The sequence below is a fragment of the Echinococcus granulosus genome, assembly GCF_000524195.1.
Source record: "Echinococcus granulosus chromosome Unknown EG_S00161, whole genome shotgun sequence".
NCBI lineage: Eukaryota > Metazoa > Platyhelminthes > Cestoda > Cyclophyllidea > Taeniidae > Echinococcus > Echinococcus granulosus.
Genome location: NW_020170541.1, coordinates 69,941 through 95,063, shown reverse-complemented (window position 1 = coordinate 95,063; position 25,123 = coordinate 69,941). Strand labels below are relative to the sequence as shown.

General features: G+C 40.0%; 3 protein-coding genes across 3 annotated transcripts; 1 reads left to right on the top strand and 2 right to left on the bottom strand. All coding sequences in view use genetic code 11, as the record gives it.

Annotated features, from left to right (window-relative positions):
• Positions 1–1,596: 1,596 nt before the first annotated feature.
• Positions 1,597–15,520, bottom strand: EGR_09695 (Phospholipase DDHD1; the record flags this gene model as incomplete). The annotated part of the gene is made up of 11 exons (XM_024498944.1): positions 1,597–2,045; positions 2,318–2,456; positions 2,629–2,781; positions 5,814–5,963; positions 8,478–8,574; positions 8,649–8,766; positions 8,878–9,314; positions 10,870–11,008; positions 13,838–13,954; positions 14,919–15,116; positions 15,196–15,520. The coding sequence occupies 11 exons, from the start codon at positions 15,518–15,520 to the stop codon at positions 1,597–1,599; spliced, it is 2,322 nt and encodes a 773-aa protein (XP_024346646.1).
• Positions 15,521–16,186: 666 nt separating this feature from the next.
• On the top strand, positions 16,187–20,380 carry EGR_09694 (Coiled-coil domain-containing protein; the record flags this gene model as incomplete). The annotated part of the gene is made up of 8 exons (XM_024498943.1): positions 16,187–16,346; positions 16,381–16,463; positions 16,500–16,819; positions 16,852–17,115; positions 17,295–17,488; positions 17,717–17,783; positions 17,964–18,230; positions 20,266–20,380. The coding sequence occupies 8 exons, from the start codon at positions 16,187–16,189 to the stop codon at positions 20,378–20,380; spliced, it is 1,470 nt and encodes a 489-aa protein (XP_024346645.1).
• Positions 20,381–21,156: 776 nt separating this feature from the next.
• Positions 21,157–24,172, bottom strand: EGR_09693 (Tubulin-specific chaperone E; the record flags this gene model as incomplete). The annotated part of the gene is made up of 6 exons (XM_024498942.1): positions 21,157–21,465; positions 22,216–22,453; positions 22,504–22,844; positions 22,915–23,220; positions 23,300–23,810; positions 23,898–24,172. 6 exons carry the CDS (start codon positions 24,170–24,172, stop codon positions 21,157–21,159), a joined length of 1,980 nt encoding a protein of 659 aa, XP_024346644.1.
• Positions 24,173–25,123: the final 951 nt, after the last annotated feature.

Genomic DNA, 25,123 nt, shown 5'->3' with positions numbered 1-25,123 from the left:
CTTACCTCATACGTTTGGTTCCAGGGCTAGCCATTATTTAGTCCAAATAATTTCAAAACATCTTTATAAATTATGGCATATCAGGCAGGTACAACGAATTTGCGGTAGATAATATTAGCCGTGAAATGCCAAAGGGAGACCATCAAATGTGCAGAACTTCTCAAATGATTGTTAAAAACAACCACCTTTATTACATCCATTAAAGAAACTGAAATCGTTCAGAACTTTGGTATTCCCTTCTAACCCTAACCTAATTCATAAACAACAATGTTTAAAATTATTTAACCTCTTCACCGTCCATTTTTGTTAAAACTGTAATGTACAACGCCTTATCTAACTACTTTGCAGTTCGTAATACGACCTGCGCCTCGACTACGCCGGCCTTGCTCCCAGATCTCATCTTTGAGACGATTGCCTTGTTTCACAATTGCGGTGTCGAATTAGAGCCTTGCAAACAATCTACCCTCTAATGAAAAAATTCAATGGAATTTTGAACTATTTGCACCGCTACAGTACTTTCACGAAAGAATGAATTCTCAAAGATGACTTACTATTAAATAACCAACTCCTGAACTTCGATTAAGTGATCTCGTAATACCAATTGTTAGTTTTGACTCTCGGTTTTGGTGATAGGCCATTTATGGGTTCTGCCATCGTACCCCCATCGGGTGGTTCGGTTTCTGGGCCATACCAATAGCCCCCAAGTTTTTCTGTAGGTCAACAATACATATTATACCCGAGTATTGTATTCTTTCGTCAACAGAAAAATCTCAACTTGCTACAATCTCTAATCAATAAGTAAACGGAAATTTTACTAATTCTGTTTTAGAGAAAAAGAAGAGCTCTGCAATAACACCCATTCTCCGGTAAGTTGAGTTTTTCGAAGTAACCACGCGTAAAGTGCGTACGCATTGAGTGTGACGACAAATAAAATCGCTGCTTTTTGATTACCCCTCTAACCAAATCCTAAATGACTGTATTGGAAAGGAAAGAATGTCACATTGAATGAATCTACCAGTAGACATTTTGGAGATGGTTTAACAATAGAATCATGAAAATCTATGTAACATCAAGTCTCCGATAAGACAATAGCAACGAAGGTAATGCGTTTCCAGCAGAGTAAACACCACCGCAAACTGAACAACCCTTTTGATTTGCTGAAAACACCTTCAATAGACAGTGTCCTGATAGGAAACACCTCGATGCACCCGCATTTATTAATTATACTTTCTAATGCAATTCAAACAATTCAAAAGTGGAGCAAGTAAATGTAAAGGTCATGTGTACTGACCGCCAAATCGATAAATTCCCATTTATGGGAGTTGAATTTTAGCGTACAAATAAGCCGGTCACGTGGACGAACGGCACTAATCTAAAGATCTAGGAATAATCCTAGATAAGCAGTCAGGTTTAACATGACCCGTTATCATTTGTGTCCCTTTCTCGTCTCAATTTATACTCCATTTTTATTTTATCTCATTGTAAGAAAATTGACTCAGCATAAATAGCGTGAAACATAGATACTATGCAAAGGTAGGGGTAGAGGGAATTTGAAGAGAACGTCTAGGACATATTCAAAATAAATGACCAAAATTATCACAGCGGTGTCATGGGGCTGTCAATAGGCGTAGAGTCAGGATGGCACTGCATGAGCACAAACATGACAAGATCCGCGTTTACCCAGTATCCCGTGTGCACGGTAAGGGCGGAGAGGTAAGTGGACTCGTACCGACTCCCCTTCAACTGATAATCCATACGGTATTCTAAGGACAAAGGCAATGCCCCAGCATCGTGAAAACAGACGTCAAGGGGAGAAGAAGGAGAGGAGGTGGGGAAATTGAAGGTGGCTGCTGAGTGTGATAACGCCTCCTCCTCCACTTCCTCATCTTCCACGCAAAAGTGAGCTCTTGAGGGTTCAGAAGGCGGAGAGGAGGGCTTATGGCGTTTTACAGAGACTTGTGCCGGCGGAGATGATGTTTGCTGCTGCAGTGGTGTAGGCTGAGTATGGGATTCCTTGTAATCTCGGAAAAATCCGAACATTAAGGCTGTAAGAAAAAGGTAAGATAAAGCTCATTGATACTCTTAGCGATTGGTAAAGTGAAATTCAGGGAATATATCAAATGACTAAAGCGGTGTTTTCTGCAAAAGAGCAAGGGGAATTTTCCCTTTTCTATTAACAACGAAAATGAGCCAATGTATTCCTAATTTTCTTAAAATGTAGAACAAATAAATACTTTTGGGGTTTTGACAATAAACGAACTCAGTTTCATCCAGCTGCTCGGAATAATATGGCCAGAAAAATCGTTGGAAAACTCACAGGATAGAGGAAGACGTCGCCTGAATTGACTACCAATAAAATTGAGGGAATCCATCGAAGAATTGCCATATCCAAGCAACGAATGTGAGGTAGGGCCCGGAAAGGAGTCATAACTTTGATTTTGGTCGTCATATAGCATCTAGATAACGTCAATAAATATCTTCATTAGCCATGATAACCAAATTTGAAAATGCTAACATAGCTTTAGTATGCAACATGCTGAGAGTAGCAAGCCGTGTCAACTAACTAAATAGACGCAGAAATTGAAAGCGACAGCCGGGTGAAAAGGGAAGATAGACGAACGGGCGTACCCCTGGAGGAGCGGAATTTTGGGCAGTGAGGGAGGGGGCGTTCATTGCGTGCGCGATTTGGTAGGGAATCTTAGAGGCATCTGTGCATCGGTAAATATCCACAGGAGGAACACTGGAGTAGCATTTTAAGAGAAGCGGTTCCAGTCGGTAGGCCTAATGGGGAAAGGGAAAGTGTAGGTTCATTAAACGCATTCCGATATTCGTCTGTCAGCTAAAAACACTCCTGAAGTAAAATATCACCAGGAAAGGATACTATGTGTAGTGAGTATTACCTTAGGGAATAGGGATAGTGGAATTTAATTATATGGTGCGCATTTAAATAAGGAAAATTTAAGAATATCACCTTGAGCCTCAAACTGAACACTGTAACATGACTAAAAGAAGCCCAAATCGGATTCGATAGAACATTTTACTGATAAGTGGAAAGATTGCAAAATATAGTTCAAAAGTCATGGTGAAAATGTTGCCACTCAAAAGTACAGGAAATGGTCCTCTTATTTAAATCGATGCCCATAAACGAATTTCAGAAAAATGTCAAAGGCAATGATGACAAATAGACGGAAATGTGAGGTGATAAAGTGACAGGTAACTGCGATATTATTAAAAACCTTACATCAAATTTCCAAGTTAAAAAATTCTATGTGAGCGCACTGTTTTATCAAGCCAGCAAAGAAACTGGAACCAAATTTTGGCAGAAAAAAACAACATTTAAAAATACGATCTAAAGCCTATTTTTGAACCGCTAGATAAGCATTACTAGCCCTATTATGTTACATATTATCATACTTTCGCACCGCAAACGAGTATTCCCCAAATGAACAAAAAAGTACATTATTTGGTTGCCAATAAGAAAATACCCACTTGGTTAGTAATAAGTCATCTGAAATAGCTTCAAATTGTAAACATTGATATTTGAACTTCGACGAATTAGTATTAACTTTACCAGCTCACTGCATATCATTTGGCAAAGAAGAAAACGGAAAGCCATAAATCACTTCAAGCTAAAGGAGAATCGAGTTATGCCACAAATGTATCGCAAACAGAAAATTAGCCTAGCGAAAACATGGGACTTTAGCAGGTTCCCGAAAATAAGCAAAGCCTTTTCAGAACGGTTGTAGCATTGAAGATAAAACGCGAGATGGAAGAAGGGAATTTTTTGAGTATTTCACAAACAAGTGACAATCTAAATGTAAAGAAGTTGCCGACAACGCGATAAAGTTTATGCTAATTGATGGTGAAGAGGGGGAAAATAAATGAAATCATGATAAAAACTGCTCGAGGATTAGGTTTTGTTCACTGTTAGTGCTGGTAGTGCTCTAGTGAAGTCGATAAGCGAATGAGCTTCAAAACATCACTGAAACACTAAATAAACATACGACTGTTATGAATGATCTAAATTGGTAAATCAGCCTCAATTTTACTTAATTTTCATCTCAAATCCAATATAGATTTGGTTTATTTTCAAGGCTAAAGTAACCCACCAGGCTCTAGCTTCTTAGACTTTCGATCAGGAAGGGTCCGAGCCAAGCAGCTGCCTTAGCTTTCAAGCTGGTTTCTATGAAAACAGGACTGGAAAGATTCAAAATTCTGCATCACTAAAACCTTATTGCTCTTAGATTCACAGTTTGAGAAGCATTCTTCGCTATCACGGTGTTAATTTTAGCCCAGTGCCACATTATTACCAGCTTAAAGTTATGGAGTGGCTGGTCATTAAGAGATTATAAATGGTCTACAAAGGGAAAGTTCTCAGGCAATCAAGTAAAGTATAGTGAAATTCATTTTGCAGCTGTGTATGCTTCAATACTGATTTCACAGTAGAAAACAGGTTAGAAAAGAAAGCGTCTTTGTGATGTAGACACCAAGATTCTGCGAAAAATGGGTCGAAATTACTAACTTGAACAAATTAGAAGCATTAAGCCTCTAAATCAGACAAACGTAAAAGAAGTGAAATGGTAAATACGAAAGGAAAAAACTTAAAAATGATCCCCTGGTGAGATAAAGAGACCCTAATGCAATAAAAGGTAAGGAAATTACTTTACAACTTATTTAGCAACGAAACATATACTTCAAGGGACAAGAATTTCCAGAGTGCACAGTTTTACTGATGTAGCTAGAGCCGTTAAATATTCCCGACTGAACTAGCAGTGACAGCGGTTCTCAAATCTTACTATGCTTAACAAAAACAGACTTTCCGAAAAAAAAAGTGATTACATAGTAAGAAATGAAATTTATGTACTATTACATTAGTTCATCAACGGAAACTTCATGATAAAGAAGTGGAGAGGATCTCTGAAAAACAATATAATGGAATTAAAATCTGACTAGAAATTCTGCAGCTTTGATAAACCAAAATGCCAGGGAGAGTCGATATTAGCTGTTAGCAATGCTAGTGATCAAAATTATTCATATACAAGAGGAAAGAACGCTTTATGTAAACTGAGGATGCTTTCATGGGATTCCATCGCAAGGTGTCCACTTTTCCTTTGGTTTTTATTAAATATTAAAGTGCACACATCGTTTTCATTTTAAAGGCCGTTAATAGGCAAGGCCCTGTCACTAATACGAGGTCAGAAATAGGTTTGAACGTAGTGAAAATAAAACTATTTAAACAAAATGAGGGCGGAAGTAATTCAGCTGCAGGAATAGGAAGTGGATCCCCTTTTGCAGCAGTTAAGGAGCTGGGCGCACAGATCCCTAACTTATGCACAAATTCAGAGAAATTCGCTTGGGTATTTGAAAATTCATGACCTTCAGAGATCCCGGGAAGCCGGTATTAATTAATGCTAACTGTTAGTAATACGGCTCACCAGACCTATCAAACTTTGTATTGGGGAAACTAAATGCATTTTACAAAGCGAAGACAGTTCTACATATCTTTGGGAAGAAAATATACTGATTGCATCGCGAAAAAAAGAAATGAGTTCCCATTCACAGGGACCAAAAAACAGAACTTGAGATATTTCTAGAAATTTTGATTAGAACTATCAAAAGAAGCACTTTAAAAATTCTGAAAAAGTCGGGAATAGTTGAGATGAAGAGCCGACAACAACCACTCTTCAAGTTAGTCATACCTAGAGGGTGCTGGATATTTTACGACTGAAAAGTAAACAAGCATTTCCACTACAACTTAACAGAAAATAGAGTTGTGCTCTTAGAAGAAAATTAGTTTAACTTGCAAAACGCACCACTGGATCAGCGGGATGGAAGATGTTGTAGATGTAGGAACACTTTGATCGCGGCATAATGGTGTCAGTGGCACCGGTCTGGCCCGGTTGAACACCCCTCAGAGTCAGGTAGACGGCGAGAGGGGAACCCATACAGAAGAGGTTTTCCAACTGGGAGTGAAGCGAGGGAGAAAAAGAGAATGCTTTCATTCCTGTATTTGCAGATAAGGGAGAAAGGCAAGTAATGACAACCACATTGTTTTAAGTGAATACAAAACATGGGACGAACTCACGAGTATTGCTGGCGCTGAGGAAATATGGGATGATTTTATACATTTTTACGAGTCAGACCATAAGAAATATTTGAACAAAATGTCCCAATTAAACAAGTTATGTTTCACTAACTTCGACGCCTCACTTTAAAGAGATATGAATTTCAAAAAGTCTCATTAGAAAAAAAGGTGCAGTAGTTTCGCTGCAGGTATATTAAATCACGGAAAAAAAGCATTCCCAAATTCAAGTGTGCTCCAAAACGCACTTCATAAAAATGGAAGAACACAAAGCTCTGCCCAGATTATAATCTACCTAAATTTCTTTAAGTTTGAATTAATCCATAGTGGGATCAAAATAGTAACACCTAGCTCATTTCACACTACTCATAACTTTAACCCATTTCAAATAATAGAACGTTTTTCATCCCCAGTAACATCTGGTATTTATTAGCATACTTCTTTCAACTCGCTTGAGAGTTAAAGAATTTGCAATAGAGAACTGGTTTGGAAAACAGCTTTAGGTCTCGGTAAATTCATTTACATGAAAGCTTTCATTTGCAACTAGAAATCGGAGACGAATCATAAGATTATATTAGGCAGCATGTGGCAAAAATAGCACACATTTCGCAACACTAAGCGATAGCTTCTAAATACTAAAATAACATCTTAAACAGGTAAAAGTGTCAGCTTTTTAACTATAAATGAGGTCATTTTCAGTAAAATAAACGTACAAGCGATTGGGCACCTTCAAAGCAGTTAATTTTTAAACAAGAACACAGGAAGTACTCCAACACTTAACATTCTGGGCGCAAAACCTTGTGGAATTCAAGCGAAAATTACATCCAAAATGTAGGTCACAATTGACATTAAAGCCCTACGAAAATAATTCAACACAAGGAATTCTTAAACCTACAATCTTCTCGAATTTTTCACCCGAATTTATTCCTTACAGGTCTAAAACACCCTTTCCTCAAGGTGATGCATTTCAAACACCTCAAACTGAAAAGGATTATCCTGGGTACTCACTAATCGTGAGCCTATGAGAATTTGATGAAAATGTCTTAAGAGTTTGTGCCATTGTTTCGTAACGTTTTAGACTAGTATGCATTTCGCTCCCCGACTCACTAGTTTCACTAACTCGAGGATGCCTCAAGATCTCTGTGTAGGTTAGGAATTCAAAAACACAGTAGTTTGATGAAGCTGGGGATACAGGAACCCCAGGGATTGCAAAACAACTAGTTCAATTTCGCACGTATCCCATAAGTTATGGGAACAAAGTTTAAAAAGGGAAAACTCAATGTGACTATTCTCAATAGCGCCATTCCAGACTTAACAGTGATGTACTTCTCACAGAGATTGATTGAAGAAAAGTTGTAAAAAGTCCGTATATTCCGATGGAGAGGGGCGTGCAGTATTTTAATGAGTGGAACGGTTAAAAAATATACCTGCATATTAGATTAAATCACAGTTGGCGCAACAATATTCGTTACGTTACTGGCCAAAAATTCACGAAAGCCAATAACATTTTAAAACAGCACCCTATCACGGCAGAATCTGCCCGTTATCGCATAACAAACTACTTGAAATGCAATAACCAAGTGACCCTGGTTTTAAGCGACGAACATGTAAATTGACGCTAACTTTACAACATCCAAAAGCGGAGCCATGATCAAAAGTAGCGGGGCAGTACGTTGAATTGCATATTTACCATATTGAAAAGAGCCAAATTTCTACCTCACATTCTGCAGTAACATCAAAAAGTAAGTAAGTGCAAGCCCATCGTCGTTAAGTGATCATTTAAAATGCAAAAATTCTAAAATGCCCTTAAGCTCGCTCCGTTAAGAATAAGTACCTAGTAAATTAATATTTGAATATCAGATTGGGAAAAAACCCCAACGATGTACACCAAAACCCAGCAATCGCTTTCAGACAAAACCAAAGAGCGTGATGCAAACTATTCACAAACAACTAACCATCTTTCAAGTCATCGCAAAAATAAATAAATTCGTCATGGAAACAGTAGAATTCATAAAAACAACAATTTTCAAAAACGTTTAAAACACATGTGTGCACAATGTTAATTCCGCTTTCGCACAAGCAACTCAAGAAGCCTCAGAAAATGGTCGATTACCCACGGGCTCATTTTGAAGTTTAAATCAACCGACACTACGATCTGATCTACACCATTAGATGCATGAACACTTACAAATGAAACAAATTAACCCTAATTTTTCAAGTGATGAGTGGTCTTTTTTCTTCCAAAATGCAAAATAAAATGGAAACAAGATTGGTATATGAACTTATCGAAAAAGAAGGTAAATAAGCAGCTCAAACCTTCAGAATCAAGGTAGGAAAATAATGAGGATCAAATGAATGTTACTACGTTGAGTAGAAAACATCAGGCAAAACCTACCCTTGAAGCGAAAACCAATGACTGGCAGTTGTCAGAAGACCTGTGGGCAAAGTCCTTGAGCTGTCGCCTTTCTAATTGAGTTTCAAGACATTTTACACTATTGAAAGAAGAGAAAGCAGCAATGAAACAATTTGCCTACTTAAAAGGAACTTAAGTAGAACTCAAGTTTACACTTCTTTTGCGGCTTCCAGTTTGGCAAGTAGAACGGAGGGATCTTCGCTGTCTCCGTCGATGTCACCAATACCATTGCTAATGTTGCTGCCTCTTGTTAGCTTCGACAACGGCACGTCTTGGATTTGAATTTAAAAAAGACATACCAAGACCGATAGCAATAGAAGAATAAAGTAGGACTCAAGTCGATAACAAATAGCTATAATATACTAAAATTGAATAAAAAAACCTTCCAAACCCTGTTCCTTCTTTTCCACGTAAAGAGGTGGCTGAATGTAATGGGTGACCGGTTCGATCCATCCTGTAATGAGATCGTAGGAGATGACACAGCCGAGTGAGTGTGCCAAAATGGACACCTTTCCACCTTGTTCTTCGAAGTACGGATGCCTCTCACAGAATAGACAGTAGAGCCGATTCAGTTCTACTCGCAGACTCTGGTTAATCTCGTGGCGGTAGAGGGGGCTAGTGTAGTACATGATATCCATGAAGGTGCAGTTAAGAAAGGTCCGTAAACGCGTCAAGTTGTCAAGAGTGATGGAGTTAACGATGTTTCCATCGAGACGCAGGGAATTACGCCACTCGACTGGGAGGAACTGAATTCGATGTTTTGAGGCCCGAATGTCGGGGAAATAGGAATCAATGAGCTTTCTGGAGGTCTCACGAATTCTGAAGGTGATTAAAAAAGTAGTTGGTTAGACTCAGGCAATGGGGTTTTCACATATAAGCATTTCATGAATTGGTCGTTGGATAGAAAGACAATTCGCATCACTTTCACAAGAACTATGAATCGAGGTAACTACAATTTGGTTACATACGATATAAACGAAGCGCATGCACGATTAATGTTGCCGGAAAAAAAAATGAGAAATCACTACAACACTTTAAATGGGATCTATTTTCAGGCACGATACGTAGAGTTAATGACAATTTAACGGCGAGCACCATTATAACCAAGCTGCGATTCCAACTACTTGGACTAGGTACCAAACGTAAACGACGGCTTTTTTTGCCAAAACACAAATCCACGCAGAACCAGTTCTTTGGGGAAGCAGAGGTCAATAGTGAAGGGCAATGGTGGTCATTAGCAAATTCAGGCTGTGTGATTGACATTCCCGCTAGCGCTAGTTGCCTTAAGTGGGTACGTATGTGCCCAATAGTCCAGACTGTATCAACCAATCGGGAGGCGGAGTAATTTTTAGACAACGAATGATTGAAAATTTAGTGGACAAAATCAAAGGGGAGAGGGAAGAAAATAGGAGTTGGTGGTGTTGAAAAAAGCCGTCATTTAGCACACCTTTCACCACTCTTAACCGCTAGCAAACTCACGTGGCACCAAGGTTATAACGTTTTGAGGAATTTCGAAAACCTTATCATTACACTTTAATTTACTCCACCCACTACATTGCATGGGCTCTTGATGGGGCCTGACAGGTTTAATTAATCATTATCTTCAGTTAAAGAAAAATTATCCATTTCTGAAGTAAGAAAAGTCACTGAAATGAAAGGTATGCGCTGTATAGGACACTCCACTAACAAATACTCGCGAAAGCCAAATTCATTCGGTGATCCTGAAAATTATTGAACACTACTAAAATTTGTTAATTCAATGGAAAAAAACAGCACATAAGAGTTCACATTGACACATTAAGACTGTTTTTCACAAAGTGGAGTTGTTCAAAGCGCATGCCTAGATCCGCAAAGAATCGTAACCAGGATTGCCCAATTCGTGCCATATCCATTAAGTAAAAAAAATATCGGTCTAAGTGGGTGATAAGTAAAACCCAAACACCTAGTCCAATACTGGACTACAATAAATCTAAAAACAATACAACACTATCGCTTTAGGCCATGGTTGCTGCTGAATACGGCTGACATACAAGATGCATATGTCGCAGACTGCATCCAAAAGAAGTGGTGAATGAATAAACTGTTATCATTAAAAAGAATCCCTTCCACTCTGATGCAAATTCATCTTATCATCGCCGTTTCCGCCTCATATTGGAATAAGCGGCAATCCGTTAATTTGTACCCTATTTCCAATTGGTTTCCGTGGACATTTAAACTGCTGCTTTACGGCTTCCACACTACTTGCCCATAACCGATCACACTTCGAGCCATCGAGGCCTTTTGTGGCACCACAATCAAGCCATTTACAGAAAGAAGCGGATTTTAGGCGATTTGACGGGGAGAAAAAAAACAAAGTAGCTGAAAGTGGACCTACCCATCACAGGCAGTAATGATGGAACCCTTGAGGTATTTCTGACCCATTCCATGGACTACGAAGCAAAGGTGTGAAAAACTCGGAGGTTCCGGATCAAACCCTGCCTCTTCGTGGTAGCCACGACCCAGACGAGTTCCAACTATTGCATAAAAGGATGAGAAACCACATGATTGGGTCTTTTGGTTTATCTTTGCGGTCTATTGGTGGACAAAAACTTGATCCAGGTACTGTGATCACCGAAATGGAAATGAGGCAGTGGAGGGCAAAACAACTTTGTAAGACGTGACCCCTTCCATTTCACATCTTATTCTAAAACAACTCAAAAATTGAATTAAATATAGTAGCAAAGAGATTGTTTCGGAAAGACCACATCGTATCGAACTATCGAGATTGAAGAACCACTTTGGATAACAAAGTACGGAGTTCGAAAGCTCAAAAATGATATTGCAATAGTAAGAAAGTAATATATCAGTGATAACACAAAAAGGCAAGAAAAATACTCTAATACGTAAACCAGTACATTCCAATCTTAGAGCTCGCATATCATACTCAATATTTTGACTAAGAACAGAATTTTAATAACATTTTATGAACCAAAACACGCTAGAAAAATGGGAAATTTTAGGACTTTTTGCATTGTCCCTGTTAAAAATACCCCAACAATACTTTCCAAATGGCAGTAATATGCAAATGACTCTAAAAGACCCAGCCTGAGGAGGTCGCGTAGTCTATTTTCAGGCACTTTTTCTTAAAAAATCACGATCATTCACTTAATAAGGATTCAGGTAGCCGTGAGTTACATATGATAAACCATGGTAAAGTTTGCAAATCCTTTAAATTAGACGTCTTTAAAGTTAAACATCATTCCTAAAGGTCACTCATACAGCAATTAAACCAATATGACGATGTAAAGCATAAAAAACCATAGCGTAAAATAGTCTTTCATGCTCGAATCCTTATTTTCTGAAATTACATTTACTTCCACACGAAAGAAATTGGTACATATTAGTAAATCCCATTTGATAGGATAAATTTTCAGCGTAATTGTGAATATTTTGACTAATTCGGTGTATTTTATCCCCAGTTTTACACGTACGATCTACAGTTCCCATTCTACGCGCTTTTTTCGCATAAAAAGGCACCAAAAATAGAACTTGAAAATATCTCTACGCATTATTTGCTAGCAGCTGTTTCCATCCACCCCCAGAAGAGGACCTAGAGATAAGTTTTACAAAAACATTACCGGGATATAGTTAAAACAAAGGATCGATGAACCCTCTAATTTCATTTTATATTAAAATTAAATGTTTCACTCAATTTAAGTAGTGGAATTTGCAACTCATTGCGGCCTACATTTTAGACCCACAATAGAAAAGACAAATACCCATTCGCCTTATGGAGAATGCGTCTTACACTTAGAAAGCACTCCAATGAAATAATTGACGTATTAAATGTAAGAAAACCTTTTTAGTCGGAAGACCTAAAATATGTCAGAGATGTAACGGAAAGGCGGTATTCGCTACGCAGTGGTTACACCCCGTAAAAGTTAACTTTTCAAAAGAACTGCCATTGAAAAGTGATTTCAACAAAACAAAATTTTGATGGAGAGATAGGATATTAAAGCGCTGAAGCTATTTTAAAGTGATCAATTAAAAAAGCCATAATATACGAGCCGTTAAAAGCGCAGTGATAGTAAGTCTCCGATACAAATCGTAATACCCCCTCAATTGAACAATGAGAGTATTACTATACCTTACCTCCACTGAGAGTATCAAGTGTATACAATGTTATCAGTAAAGGGTTGGTATATTTGTAGGAGTTTTGATTTAGAGACAAAAATTAAGGAAAATATGGAATAAACGAGTTCGACAAGTAATAATAATAAAAGATTAGTAGTTAACGAAATTTCTCTCTTGGCCCAATTCGTTACTGTGGCAAAAGATGCGGTACTCAAAGCACGCCCATGATTCATCAATCGTCCCTCAAAGCCTCCTTTTGGTACAACTTTCACGAAACGATGGATGCTTAAAGAGGAAATTATGCAAGTTCCAACATGGTTCCTCCGCAGAGCCAACAGTGTGAAATACTGGAAAAATCATGAAACTTTAACGAAATTGTGATTAATGAGCCTACATAAAAATGTTGGAGGTTCAAGAATTCCAATCCTAGCAGTTAGTTTTAGTCGCCAAAAGTGAACTGAGGCGAAAGACGTACTAAGCATGAATCCAAAGCGTGACATCCATGGTTTATATTTTAATGGTATTGCACCAGATATTTCCAATTCCATGGTTTTCAGCAATAGGCATTGTAAGACACCCCCTCCCCAAGCCAGACACATTTCACTATCGCAGCATAGAAGAAATTAATAAGGATCAGGTACCGAAACTTTCTAATGAAAGTCCAGCAAAGCAGTCAGATTAAAGTAAATAAAGCCCTCCCCATACAGGAGGTCTGATGACCCACTTTCCATATAGCAGGCTACAGCCGACCGACTGACTACTGTAAATAATAAAATGAAATGATGAGTAGACGAGAAAGACAAATAGAGATCACATAATTTCCAAGACCGTGGAACGATGCTGACTGGCACAGACTACACTGCACAGTGCAAAAACAACCGGACCATTTTCACCGAAAATGCCTTTCTAGAATAAATAACGGTGCGATTCCCTTCTAGACTTCCTTGTTACTGGATCCATAGACAAATAGATTTTATTTTAAGGACAAAAGACGGGTATGACTAAATCACTGTGCAAGGGGATAAAAACCGTTTCAAGTCCACAGACGACCGCACAGCTATTGCAACTAGTTCCCCAGCCTTTATTTGTGCTGCTAATAAAGCTAATTTTGAATTTGTGTAAATAACACCTTTGGGGACAACTGGGAAGACGAAATGAGATCACACACATGAACGCGTCGGCACCAGGTGAAAAGCGCGACAAAAACGTAAAACTAAACAATATCTCACCCTTTTGCATGCCCAATTTCTGTCGAATGAAGAAACTAGCACTTTCCACGTAAAGGTAGACCTCATCCAATGAATACCAGTCGACATGGCAGTCAGCAAATTTCAGCGTGTGAACACCTATGAAAAGCAAAACAAAACGCTGGATTGGCAGATCTCAGACATGCATGGTAGGAGAAACTGTAAAATCCAACAACATTTCGCATCGATCGGTGGTGCCAAATAATCCGCAAATAGCATTTAAATGGGAAGAGTACAGCAAATAGTGGTAACAAATAAACAACAAAAAATCGGACAAATTGAATGACAACATATGCATAAAAACAAAGGCTCTATATAAAGAAATTTAAACGAATGAGATGACAATGAAGTTATCACGGTTGGTAAATTTGGTCTCAGCTCACACAAAAAATCAGGTGATGTAACTAGGTAGACGCAAGAGATTGTGAGTAAAGGGGACGTGTGTGTGCTAGCCTAGTATTTAATCCGATAATGGCGTGAGGATTTTAATGTAAACAGCTGTGGGTAGAATGATAACTACTCCTGTATCAGAACGCGTTGAAGTAACGCTCGCGCGTTTCATTTAGCAAACGAATGACATTTTAATAAATGAACCAAGCAGCCACTTAGAATTCTAAAAAACGAAGTATGAGTTAGAAGCGTTCAAGTCAATGGTCACAATCACAGCTGTTGATTGAGGAGATTTAAGTCGATAAAGTAGTGAAATTGAGTAGATAAATAATAAGTGATTACATAGTTCTAAAAGGAATGTGAGCAAGTAAATACCTAGGTACGCATAAAACAAAGGCGGGCTTAAAACTGTCTTTGGAGTAGCTAACTAAATGATTCACCATAAAAGCGATCAAGAATGAAAATATTAAGGGCATAGTTCTTCACGGGAACATGCCGGGTGGTTTCAAATTCGGAGTGGACTAGAGAACTCTCCTAATCATTAAACACTGATAAAAATAGATTGGTGCGATGCTTAGTAAAGTAAAAAGTAACACTGGGTCAGGAAAAAACGTGCATATCGGCCTCGATGAAGCAGAGAATATTGAAGTGATGGAGGACGTAGTTTCAGCACCGGTCTCATCTTCGCTATCCAATTTGGGTGACAAACTATCGGACCGTATTGATTCTGTATCAAATAGCCGGCGACTCAGCAAAGCGTGCGTGGATTCAAGCTGTTCTACCATTGATTCGTCGTCAATGGGAACACAGTTTGGTCCGCCAGGATCTTTGAACCATGTCCCGCGTAATATATCAGTTGGACCTGTGGAAGCTGAGAGAAAAATTGGTAAGAAAATATGAGAATAACCTTAACAATGGGTTTTGAAACAAGAGAAACTCAAAGAACTCACACTCCCAGTACACAGGATAGCAATGATTAGTAACAATATCGACCTCGTAAAGACCTTCTCGAACGAGAAGAGGTCTAAGACTGTCAACAGTTTCAACAGAATGCCCAGACCCGCGGGTTTTCAGAAGATTGAGGTAATTGAGCTCGATAATAATCGAGTCATAGCCGCTAAAGGGGATCCATCTTTTTGTCGCTTCGTCTTTGTAAAACCAACGAACTCTTGTGGGTTTAATTGAATTTGAGTCATCAAACGGTAAACCACCCAACGAATTAGCAGTGACCCGACCGTCAAAAAGGGAGGAAGTCTGTATTTCCGAGTTAACCATAACGCGTATGGATAATATTACGGACGATTATAGAGTTAACATAGGAAAAACGCTACCGGCAAAACACAACGACCAAAGCAAAAGGCCCACCGAGTACACCAAACGCACAGCCTTGTGAGTCACTTAAACCCTCATGCAACGAAGTCGTGTAATTTGTGAACCAAACAAAATCCGAATGATTATAAGGCTTAAAACTGTTATGGACGAATGCTCTCCCAAAGGAATAATTTTCGGAATGCGCTACTGGACGCAGGGGACCCAGAAAAAGTTCTGACAAATGTAGACGTTACAATAAAACTTGCACAAATAAACAGGCACTAAATAAAAAGGTTAGTTTAATTTTCCAAATGCTAGTATTAAACAAAATTAATGCAAGTAGTCAAAAATAGCATTTCTGAAAAACAAATAGCACACTGCAATGCTTCCCTTGATTGTAAAATACGAACAATTTTGACTTGTTAAACACTTAGCACTCTGCAGAAAATCCTAAGTTGCTAGGTTACATGCAATATTACAGTACCAAAAGGTTGTGGATCTTATGAAAGCCTCATTAACATCCATGTGCATGTTTAAATTTATCAGTGATCTTAGCCTTTGTCTGTGTGCATGACCTAAAATTCCTGGTTTTTTGCGATGGTTGCTTGATGGACCTTCCGCAATTTGCTTATGAGGAACGGTAATAGATCATCATATTTCTCCGGATTGTTTTCATTTTCTTATCGTGAGCACTTCGTCGCGTTTGTTAATGATCGAGGCAAAACCTTAAAGGTCGAGGTTCGTGATCAGTGTAGTGACGAGGAGTGGCGCGGTAGTTTTTCTCCGCATTGTAGGTTCCATTTGACGTCTTTATTTTGATTCAGATATTGAAGAACTTACAAAGAAAACGGGCAATTTCAAGCGCTTTAGTGTCTTTCTTACAATGCTCCATTCTGTGTTATGTCAGGTAACTTTATCTATTCCTTGATTTTTGTACTTAAAGCGAACAAAATCACTGAGCATCGATTTCGTCAGTTATGACGATCTAGAAAACTTTCAAAAATTGAGGCTGAAGCGAAATAGTCTCGGATTTTCTACCGGTAAAGAGAATCCGGTCAACCGTCGTTACCTCATTTTGACTTATATTTCTGATTTCGATAGAACATTTTACCCCCTACCCCTTACATATTTTGGCGTCGTAGACAAAGAAGCACTCTTTAAAAAGATTCACAGACTGCGCGACGCTTGTTTCAATAAGTGTAACTACAAGGGAATTGTCGGAAGTTGTAGCTCGTCCTTTGATGATGGTGAATACAAGAATAGGTATGCTGTTTAGACTGCCTGATTTTCTCAAGAATCGCTGTTTTAGAGAGTGAGAGAGACAATGCTCTTGCTGAGCTGAATCGCCTCAGATCTATTCTTCATATTCTCCATGGTAAAGATAATCATGAATTAGGGAATGTCTCATCTGCACGAAATTGTTCATCTCACAGCGCAAACAGACCAAATATATCTCCAAAAATAATGTCCTCCTCAATGGGTTATCCACTAAATCGGCGCTCGTCATCAATATCAACGTCTTCACACAACTCCGGGGGCCGTTTGCATCAGAGTGTGGTGTATGTTTAGGGAGTAGTAATCCGTTGAAGCTTTCGGTTTGAATCGTTGGTTGAATGTGGATATCATCGCTCATTAGATCCTGAGTTAGCATTAGTTATTTCCTTATGTGCAACTAGGAACTAGCAAACATAGCTTTGGCTGATCTTTATTCTTTTAAATGGAACTGTTGTTCCAACAGTGCAGGACCTGCTAGTCGTGTGGGCAGCATGACTAATAATTCGGAGCGGTCATTGTTGCGTGGTGGACGCTCGTGCGGCTCCTCTCATTCTCTTTCCACCTCGAGATCTCACCAGTGTTACCAACAGCCTCGTATGTCTTCGAATTCTCCAAGGAAACTCAGTCGATCATGCTCACTTTACTCGAGTAGATGCAGTAAGTGACGGCCTATTAGTTGATTTCTGTCACGGTGGCATGACACTAACTTTCGTTGATAATGATTATATAGATCAAATAAGATCCATTTATCCATATATCACCAAGTTTCTTCGTGAGCAGTTGGAAATGTCGGTGAATTCCTGGCAATTAAAGGCTTTCACCGTGCTAGGTTTGGGTTACAAATATTGAATCCATCCATATCTATTTTTTTCGTTTCCTTTTAAGGGCGTTTTGATCCCACCGCGTACGTTCATGAGCAACGCAGGAAACAACAAGAAGTGAAGCAGAAAAGGTGAGTGGTCAGCTTAAACCGTATATTTCGACAAGCTGCCATCCTGGATGTTGCGGTCTATTGTTTGAAATTTTCCCATGAGGATTTATGTGGTTATGTATTTTAGCTACTTATATGCACATTTAGTTAATTCTTGGTTCTCACCAGGTGTCGCCAAATGTTTAATTTTTTGCGACCTAGAAAACTCGAAGAAATCTCTCGTCTTTCACACCAATCTGCCTCTCCTGCTTTTCGCATCCAATCGCGTTTTCCAGCTGCCCATTGCGATGTGACCCTGGACACGCACACTCTACAGCAGCGTCGTCTACTGCTTTTGAAGCAATACCTCAACAAGTCGGCCACAGTCGTAGCATCCTGTGGGTGGGATAGGTTGACTTCAGCTGAAAGTGACTTCCATGGTCTGAGCGACTACAATCCCCAGCATGCTTGTCGGTCAAGGGAGAAAAGGTACAATTTCCTTAAAGTTAGCAATCTCGTGAATCAATGAAATTGTACCGCAGGTTCTTTGGAGGAGCGCTGAAGATCAGGTTTCTGATTTAGAATTCTGAATTTGTTAACGCTGTTTTGAACCAGAAGCTGTAAAAAAGCCTTCAGGTAGTGTAATAGTCCATAAGGTAGCTTGTAGTCTTGTCATTAGTTCCCAATTTTGTCCTTATTTTGAACTGAATAGCGCTTGTGGAAGGATTGTATGGGCGTACAGAGCTGTATAGATCTTATTATCTTGTTAGGATGTAGCGGAACATTGGGAGAGCTTAGAGCATGCACGATTCTAACTTCTGCCGTCGATAAATTCATTTTTTCACAAGAATTGTTCCTATTGTCTTTAAAATACTAGCTTAATGCAATACGGAAGTTTTCGCGTACTTGATTAATGGTTTACTGTAAAGAATTGCCTAAATTTTCATAGGATATCTTTCAAAAATAGTTTCTCATAAAGGCATTACTTTATTCTAGAAATGCAATCCATCAATTGAGTCGACCCGACCAAAGTTTGTGTTGTTTATTTTTAAAGAGTTGCTCTTACTTGAAGCGATGTTTTTCGCGAGCACCTTCATGGTTAAGACGTTTATGATTTTTAACTCGTTACCAAAGTTTCCACTGGCTACTTTTTGTCGAGGCTTTGGGTTTTGTACAGGTAATGTGATTGAAAGGCTTTGACGTAAAGTTTTCGCTGTAGGTAATGGCATTTTTGGAGCAAGAGGCCTAAAATTACACCACGGTTCCGGGCTGTGAATTAACAAAATCCCCGAGGCCTTTTTGATCATATTGTTAAGTTGTTCAATAACATGTAACTTGGTTATTTCGCCCCTTTCCGTTGAAATAATATGATTCCTTCCACATTGAGTATACTTTGTCGAATCCCGGAAGGTTCCAGAGGTTGGTGGGACCGCATTTTATTTAAAGGCAGGCACATATTTGGTCAGGCAGGTGGCAGCTGTGATTTATCTAAACTCGGGATTCGGACTCTGAACTGACACCAATTGGTTAAAATTTGGGAGTTTGGAGTTAAGCAATCGAGCAAATATACTGGCAAATACTGAACTCATGCTCCCCTATTTGCAAACTTTCACTGGCTGTTGTGGGAGAAATTGAAAAGTTTAGAAGTATTTTTAACATAAATTGATACGAGTTATGTTTGAAAATAACAAAAACTCTTTTTGGGCTTATGTGTTCCGACGCTCTAGTTAGCATCACTTATCTTTCGCGATCTTTTAGTAATCCCTAAAGCAGCCTACTACGATATCTCATCCTTTTCCAGCTACTTTTTTTCGTGATTTTCATGTGACCTCAAAGGTATTCAAAACTGTTATCACGGATTTCGGAGTTTCCTCACTTTATAAGCAATTCGATGATTAAGAAGTATTTCGCATATCTATTCTAATGTAACCTTGTGATCATTAGGTGCCGACCTATTCAATCTTGAGATGGGAATTACGAGGAGTTGTCAAATGTTGAAGATCTGGGTATTATATTTCAGAATTTATGTAGAGTTATTTTAAAGCGTTTCAATGAATCCATGCTTTTCTGGCATTCAGTCTATTGGCTCGAAAATCCACGGAGCTCCCAATAGGAAATTGCGGAAAGTAAGTTCCCATGAAACATTTCTACCTGTGGAGCTCTTAGGATTTCGAGAATTTTTTGTAAATCCTGGACATTAAACACTTTGGCGCTTCACAAATTCGTGTTTCTTCACGGGTTGAGGATTCTTGTCTCCTTTTAAGTTATTTTTTCTCTGGCTTGCTCATTGTTTATTGCAAATCAGTAGACGGCACTCAGACCTATCGCAGCACCATAGAAGTTCCGAGTCGCAATGAGTAACTATCGAATTTGAGTGTTTTAATCCTGTTTTCCAAAAATGTTTGTCCACATCTTTTGATTTCTTCTAATAGGGTGTTACTTCAGGGTTATTTACCTGAATTTTAATCCATTGAAACATTCAGAAGGATCGAAAAAAACCTCAAAGTGTTTTCCTTTTAGCAAGGATTCCCCTCCCCTCTAATGATACCCATCTCAACCGCGAGCTCAATGACTTGAACCGAAGATTGGACAACCTGCAGGGCTATCTCAGTAACTACTTTTCGCATCTCCCTGTCTAGCAAAATCAAAAAGAGTTCCTGCAATCATCCGCGTGCAAACATTCCTCACTTAACTTCTGTGTTGTTGTAGCCTCTTGTGAATTGGTAATTAATTTTGTTTTGATTTATTTACTCTTCTTACATGACTAACGCACTGGAAGACGGGGTGGGGCTTGTTGCTGCAAAAAGGGCCATGTTCCGTGCGCTGCCATATCAAAGACGCACCGTTACCCCCTTGACACAAGCAGGCGTGATTGCTGTTTACTGCTTCCGAAGTATGCAATAATACCTATAATTGAGAAAAACTTCCAACAATTTACGCTACAAGCGACTTGGTAGAGATGTCAAAACTTCACTCGGAGCAAATGTGGGCCTTAGAATGGACGCGTCAAAAGCCTAGGCAGACAACGGCTGCAGCGAGAGGGAGGAGCGAGTGTTGAAAGAATGAGAGCAAGCGCCCAAGGTAGAATGGAGACACTCCATGGCGCGAATTAAACTGGCAAGCGGAGTCTGGGGGTTTATCGCTCACCGCCACAGACAACGAAATGTTAACTGCACGACATGGTAGGGGACTACGATGCTTCGACATCTAACATGGACAATAGAAACAATCAGCATGAATGCTTAAATTTAACACGAACGCGAATACCGCGCCTTCCGTGAACATAAAAATTAAAAGGCAATTAAAAAACGCCACCAAGACTGTTTAATTAGGTGTTGTATTAAAAGGTAAATAGCAAGGAAACAGGGAACTGAAAGACGGCTGAGACATAGATGGCGAGAATGGGTTGACTCTACTACGACTCTGGCGACCATCGGGCAACCAGTCGGTCACCGCTAACGACGCCGAAGAAGCCGAGTTCCCGGGTGTCAGAGTCCAGCGGCACCTCGACTTCGTCGAATCCGGGTTGCGCACCCCACGTCACGAGGTCAATGGCAGCGGTGGTGGGGAGGCGAAATAGGCGGCGGACCAGGCTCCGCAGGTGGTTCACCGTCATGCGGGCCGGGAGCCGCTTTACTACCTCGCGTGGACTCATGGCTGCCATCGGGGGTTCGCAAGTTATCGTCAGCTCTACCAGGCTCTCCTTTAACGCATGGACTACGCTCTGTGAAAAGAGAAGCCAATTATGCGCCTCATGTAATTGAATTACTCTTAATCGATGACGATAAAACTCGGACTTATTCAGGAATTGAGCTTTTCCAATTGTAAACAATCCGGAGTCTTTTTTCATGATGAGTCTATGAAATCGCATAGAATGCTTACTTAACAATCAATAGAATTCGTACCTGATACAAAATCGGGGTTTTACCCTCTCCAGTGATTGCTGCGGTAATTACCACCATTTTTTCATCAATCTGACTATTGCTTTCCCGTCACTAAAGCTACAAACCATGCTTTTAGCCTTACATCCACACAAATGCATAAACTAGGGCTTGTGAAAGTGAGGGTGCTGTAAAAACAGTAGGACATATGATTAACAGTTTAACATTATTACCTATCGAGACGCCCTGGTCGATATTGAGTCCCAGTAGCCCAGGTTGTAAAAGCCTCTTACATTCATCAATGACTTCCAAACCGAAAAAAATTCTACGCATTATTTACGAAACTTATAAATCATGATTAAACATGGTTTAACCCAGTACTGTCGAAAAAAGGTAGATGATTCTTAATACTATTTCTCTTTAGCAGGAATTTTAACGTTACTTCTATCGAAAAGGTAAAAGCTGGTTCTCTCAAAGATAAAATCTCAAAAAGTACCACTCGGATAATTTCAATAGCGATTGGAAAATAAATTTGAATGAAATTCACATCAACCTATTAAAGGGCTTTAAACGATGCAGTCAATTTTACTCACCTTTGTTTCACCGGACTCAGGAGCACCGTATTTCTCGCAGAGTTGTTCAAACCCAGGATACTCCTCTTTGAACGCACGCCTCGCTTCTTCGTCTTGTCTCTCAGTTTCGGCCCAGACCTTTCCATAGCGTTTCAAGAAATCCAGCTCAGCCCCCCTCCGTTCATCACGTTCAATTTCCTGCCGATTGAGAGACTTCAGCCTCGGCAGACGAGCAATCAGCTCTTGTCGCGCCGTTTCTCTAAAAAAGGCAGTAGGTAAGAAAGAAGGTGGGATTTGAGTGCAACCTACGGCGTAGTGCTAGCAAAAATGGGATTTTGGGAGATAATAAGGTTGGTAAGAGAAGGAAGTTGAGCCATGGCATTCACAGATTTCCAGTCGCTGATGAGGTTATCGCGGATAGCCAATTGGGTCATTGAGGGAAAAAGAACGACATCTCGAGGCAGATGCACTTCTCTAATTCGATTCACGTTAAGAACAAGGCTAGTTAGCCTGGTCGACCGACCCAACGTGGAAAAGATGAGTGTGAAACTACTTTGTCCCGTTCCGGTCAAATCTACTTCTGTAAGTTTTTGTAATAGCTCGGCCAGGCAAAATCCGATCCCCATGGAAGGATCAGGGAGATCCCCGAACTGACAAGGACAAGAAAATCGCGTCATAACCACGTATTCAGAGGCCACACGTTCAAGAAATGACCATCACCTCGTTATAAGCAATGCAAACTTCCTTCAAGGATGGCATCCAACCTAGAATGCGCGTTATTTCACTCCAGCCAAAAGGTGTTCCACCGTCTTTTTCTGCGGGCATATGGACGGCCGCGAGGCGAGTGAGAGAGGGGAAAGCCGAGGAGCACAATTCTTCAGCCACTGCAACATCGACGTCGATATCCAGTAGCAAACGACGCTCCACCTCAGGAAGTCCAAAAAGTTCGTTTTCTGCTGTTGGCGGCAATCTCAAACGGTTGAATCCCACATTCAGCTTCAACAGCGCTGGCAACTGACTGCAGATCTAGTCAAAAAGAATAGCGAAAATGAGGTTAATAGTTTAAAAAGGCTGTAATTTGGGCATGCAAAGAAGCTGCGCGCACACTAGCGACTTCGACCCATTTGGAGATAAGACAGCTGGATAAGTCAAGCTCACGAAGGGCGCCAAGGTATTCGGACATCTGACCACCAGGTCCCGGCCACAACGTTCTAACATCTTCAGCCAGATTCTCGTTTCTTCTCAATCCTCGATACACAGGCATGCCGGAAACACAGGCGACTCGAAGACGAGAAAACTTTTGTATGACACCACCAGCACCACAAGTCTGGTGGTTGTTTAATTCGCCTGACGAACTAGCAAAGATTTCTACAGTGAAAGGCGCACTCGGTTTGGAAACCCCATCTCCAATAAACTCGGCCTCAAACAGACTCATATCCATGGTGGCCTTTAACTGGCCTGGGGAGGCGCCAGTCTCTAATTTCACCCCAGAGACTGGATCATCACCGGACTGGAAAAGGGCAGGATTACGGGCAATTATTTGACATTCGGCGCACATTCCATAACGTGTGACCAAGGCCTCCTCTAGACTAGTTCCCAATGACGCCTTTTCCGGCCTATAATTAAAAAGAAAGAAGTCGAGACCACGCGATGGTCATGCTCGCGTACAGGAGTTGCGTTGTATAAAATTAGGCATAACGTACTTTAAAAATGATCCCGACGTGGGATGATGCGTGTTGAAATACTTTGCGCCCTTAAAAGTTCCATCGTGACGGCCACTCTTGGGATTATCCCAATCAATTCCCAACCAAACGACCGAAGAGCTAACGATGGGACCGACGTATTTTATGGTGCCAAACTGCTCATCTTTGACTACACGGCAGCCAATGAGACATTGTGAAACATCTTGAATGCGTCCAGTACTCGTCCCGAAGTAGATGTTTGCAAGATTTGGGACGTTTCTAAGCGCGCCCACCATTTAGGCCACAAAAAGTGCGGTACCTCCTAAATGCAGCGCCCTATTCCTATTGGCCATTCGGACTGGACAATATTTTCTTTTCATAGCCAAAAAATACAGATAAACATAGACTTTTGTCTCTTTTTATTTTTAGCCTAGAAGCCTTTTTAAGGCATTTGACATACTTGTGGATTACTTCGACAATAAAATAAAATTCATTCAACTGCCAAATTCTTTTCAAATATAAAGTGAGTGCAGCCAGTTTTCTGTAGTGCAAAGCGAGTGTATTATAGTGTTTGGTGTCTTAGCTGAGTTTGTTAAAAGCCAGAGTATTATGGCAGAAATAATGTTACTGATACTACCAACACACCTTTTAGGCTCTGACACATTGCAAAATTACAATCTGCGGAGGCTCAATTGCCTGCCTAATCAAACGTGGTGTAATACGGTAGTGGTTTATCCCTCGGTTTTGGTGAGGCGCCACTTTTGTACTTTGAATTAGCCCCCTTGTACCTCGCTGGGTGGGCTGGCCTTTTGGGCCATGCCGATAGCTCAGACACCTTCTCCGTGCTGAATATATATATTCTGCCCGAGTATTGTCTTTTTTCGTCTTCAGGGAGTCTCGGGACGCTACACGTGGCACTTTGTTTTTTGTAAGAAGTCACAATGTTAACTTTAATTTTATTAACAGATCTAGGCGGATGTTATCACCCGCTAAAACCCTTCAAATGATAGTTCATGCATTCTGCATAAATCTCATGTAGAAATTGCTTTTTCGATAAACTGTTCATTTACTAGACCTACTCGTTAGACTAAATTTGTGCTTTGGGTTTTGGCGTCGCACACCACAATTCTAGGTATAGCATATTCCCCTCACTACCCGGTCTTTTAGGTGCGTTAAATTGTAAGTAGTTAAATGTAAGTAGTATAATGCATATGGGCTTTTCCACGAGAAGTTTGCACCAAACACAG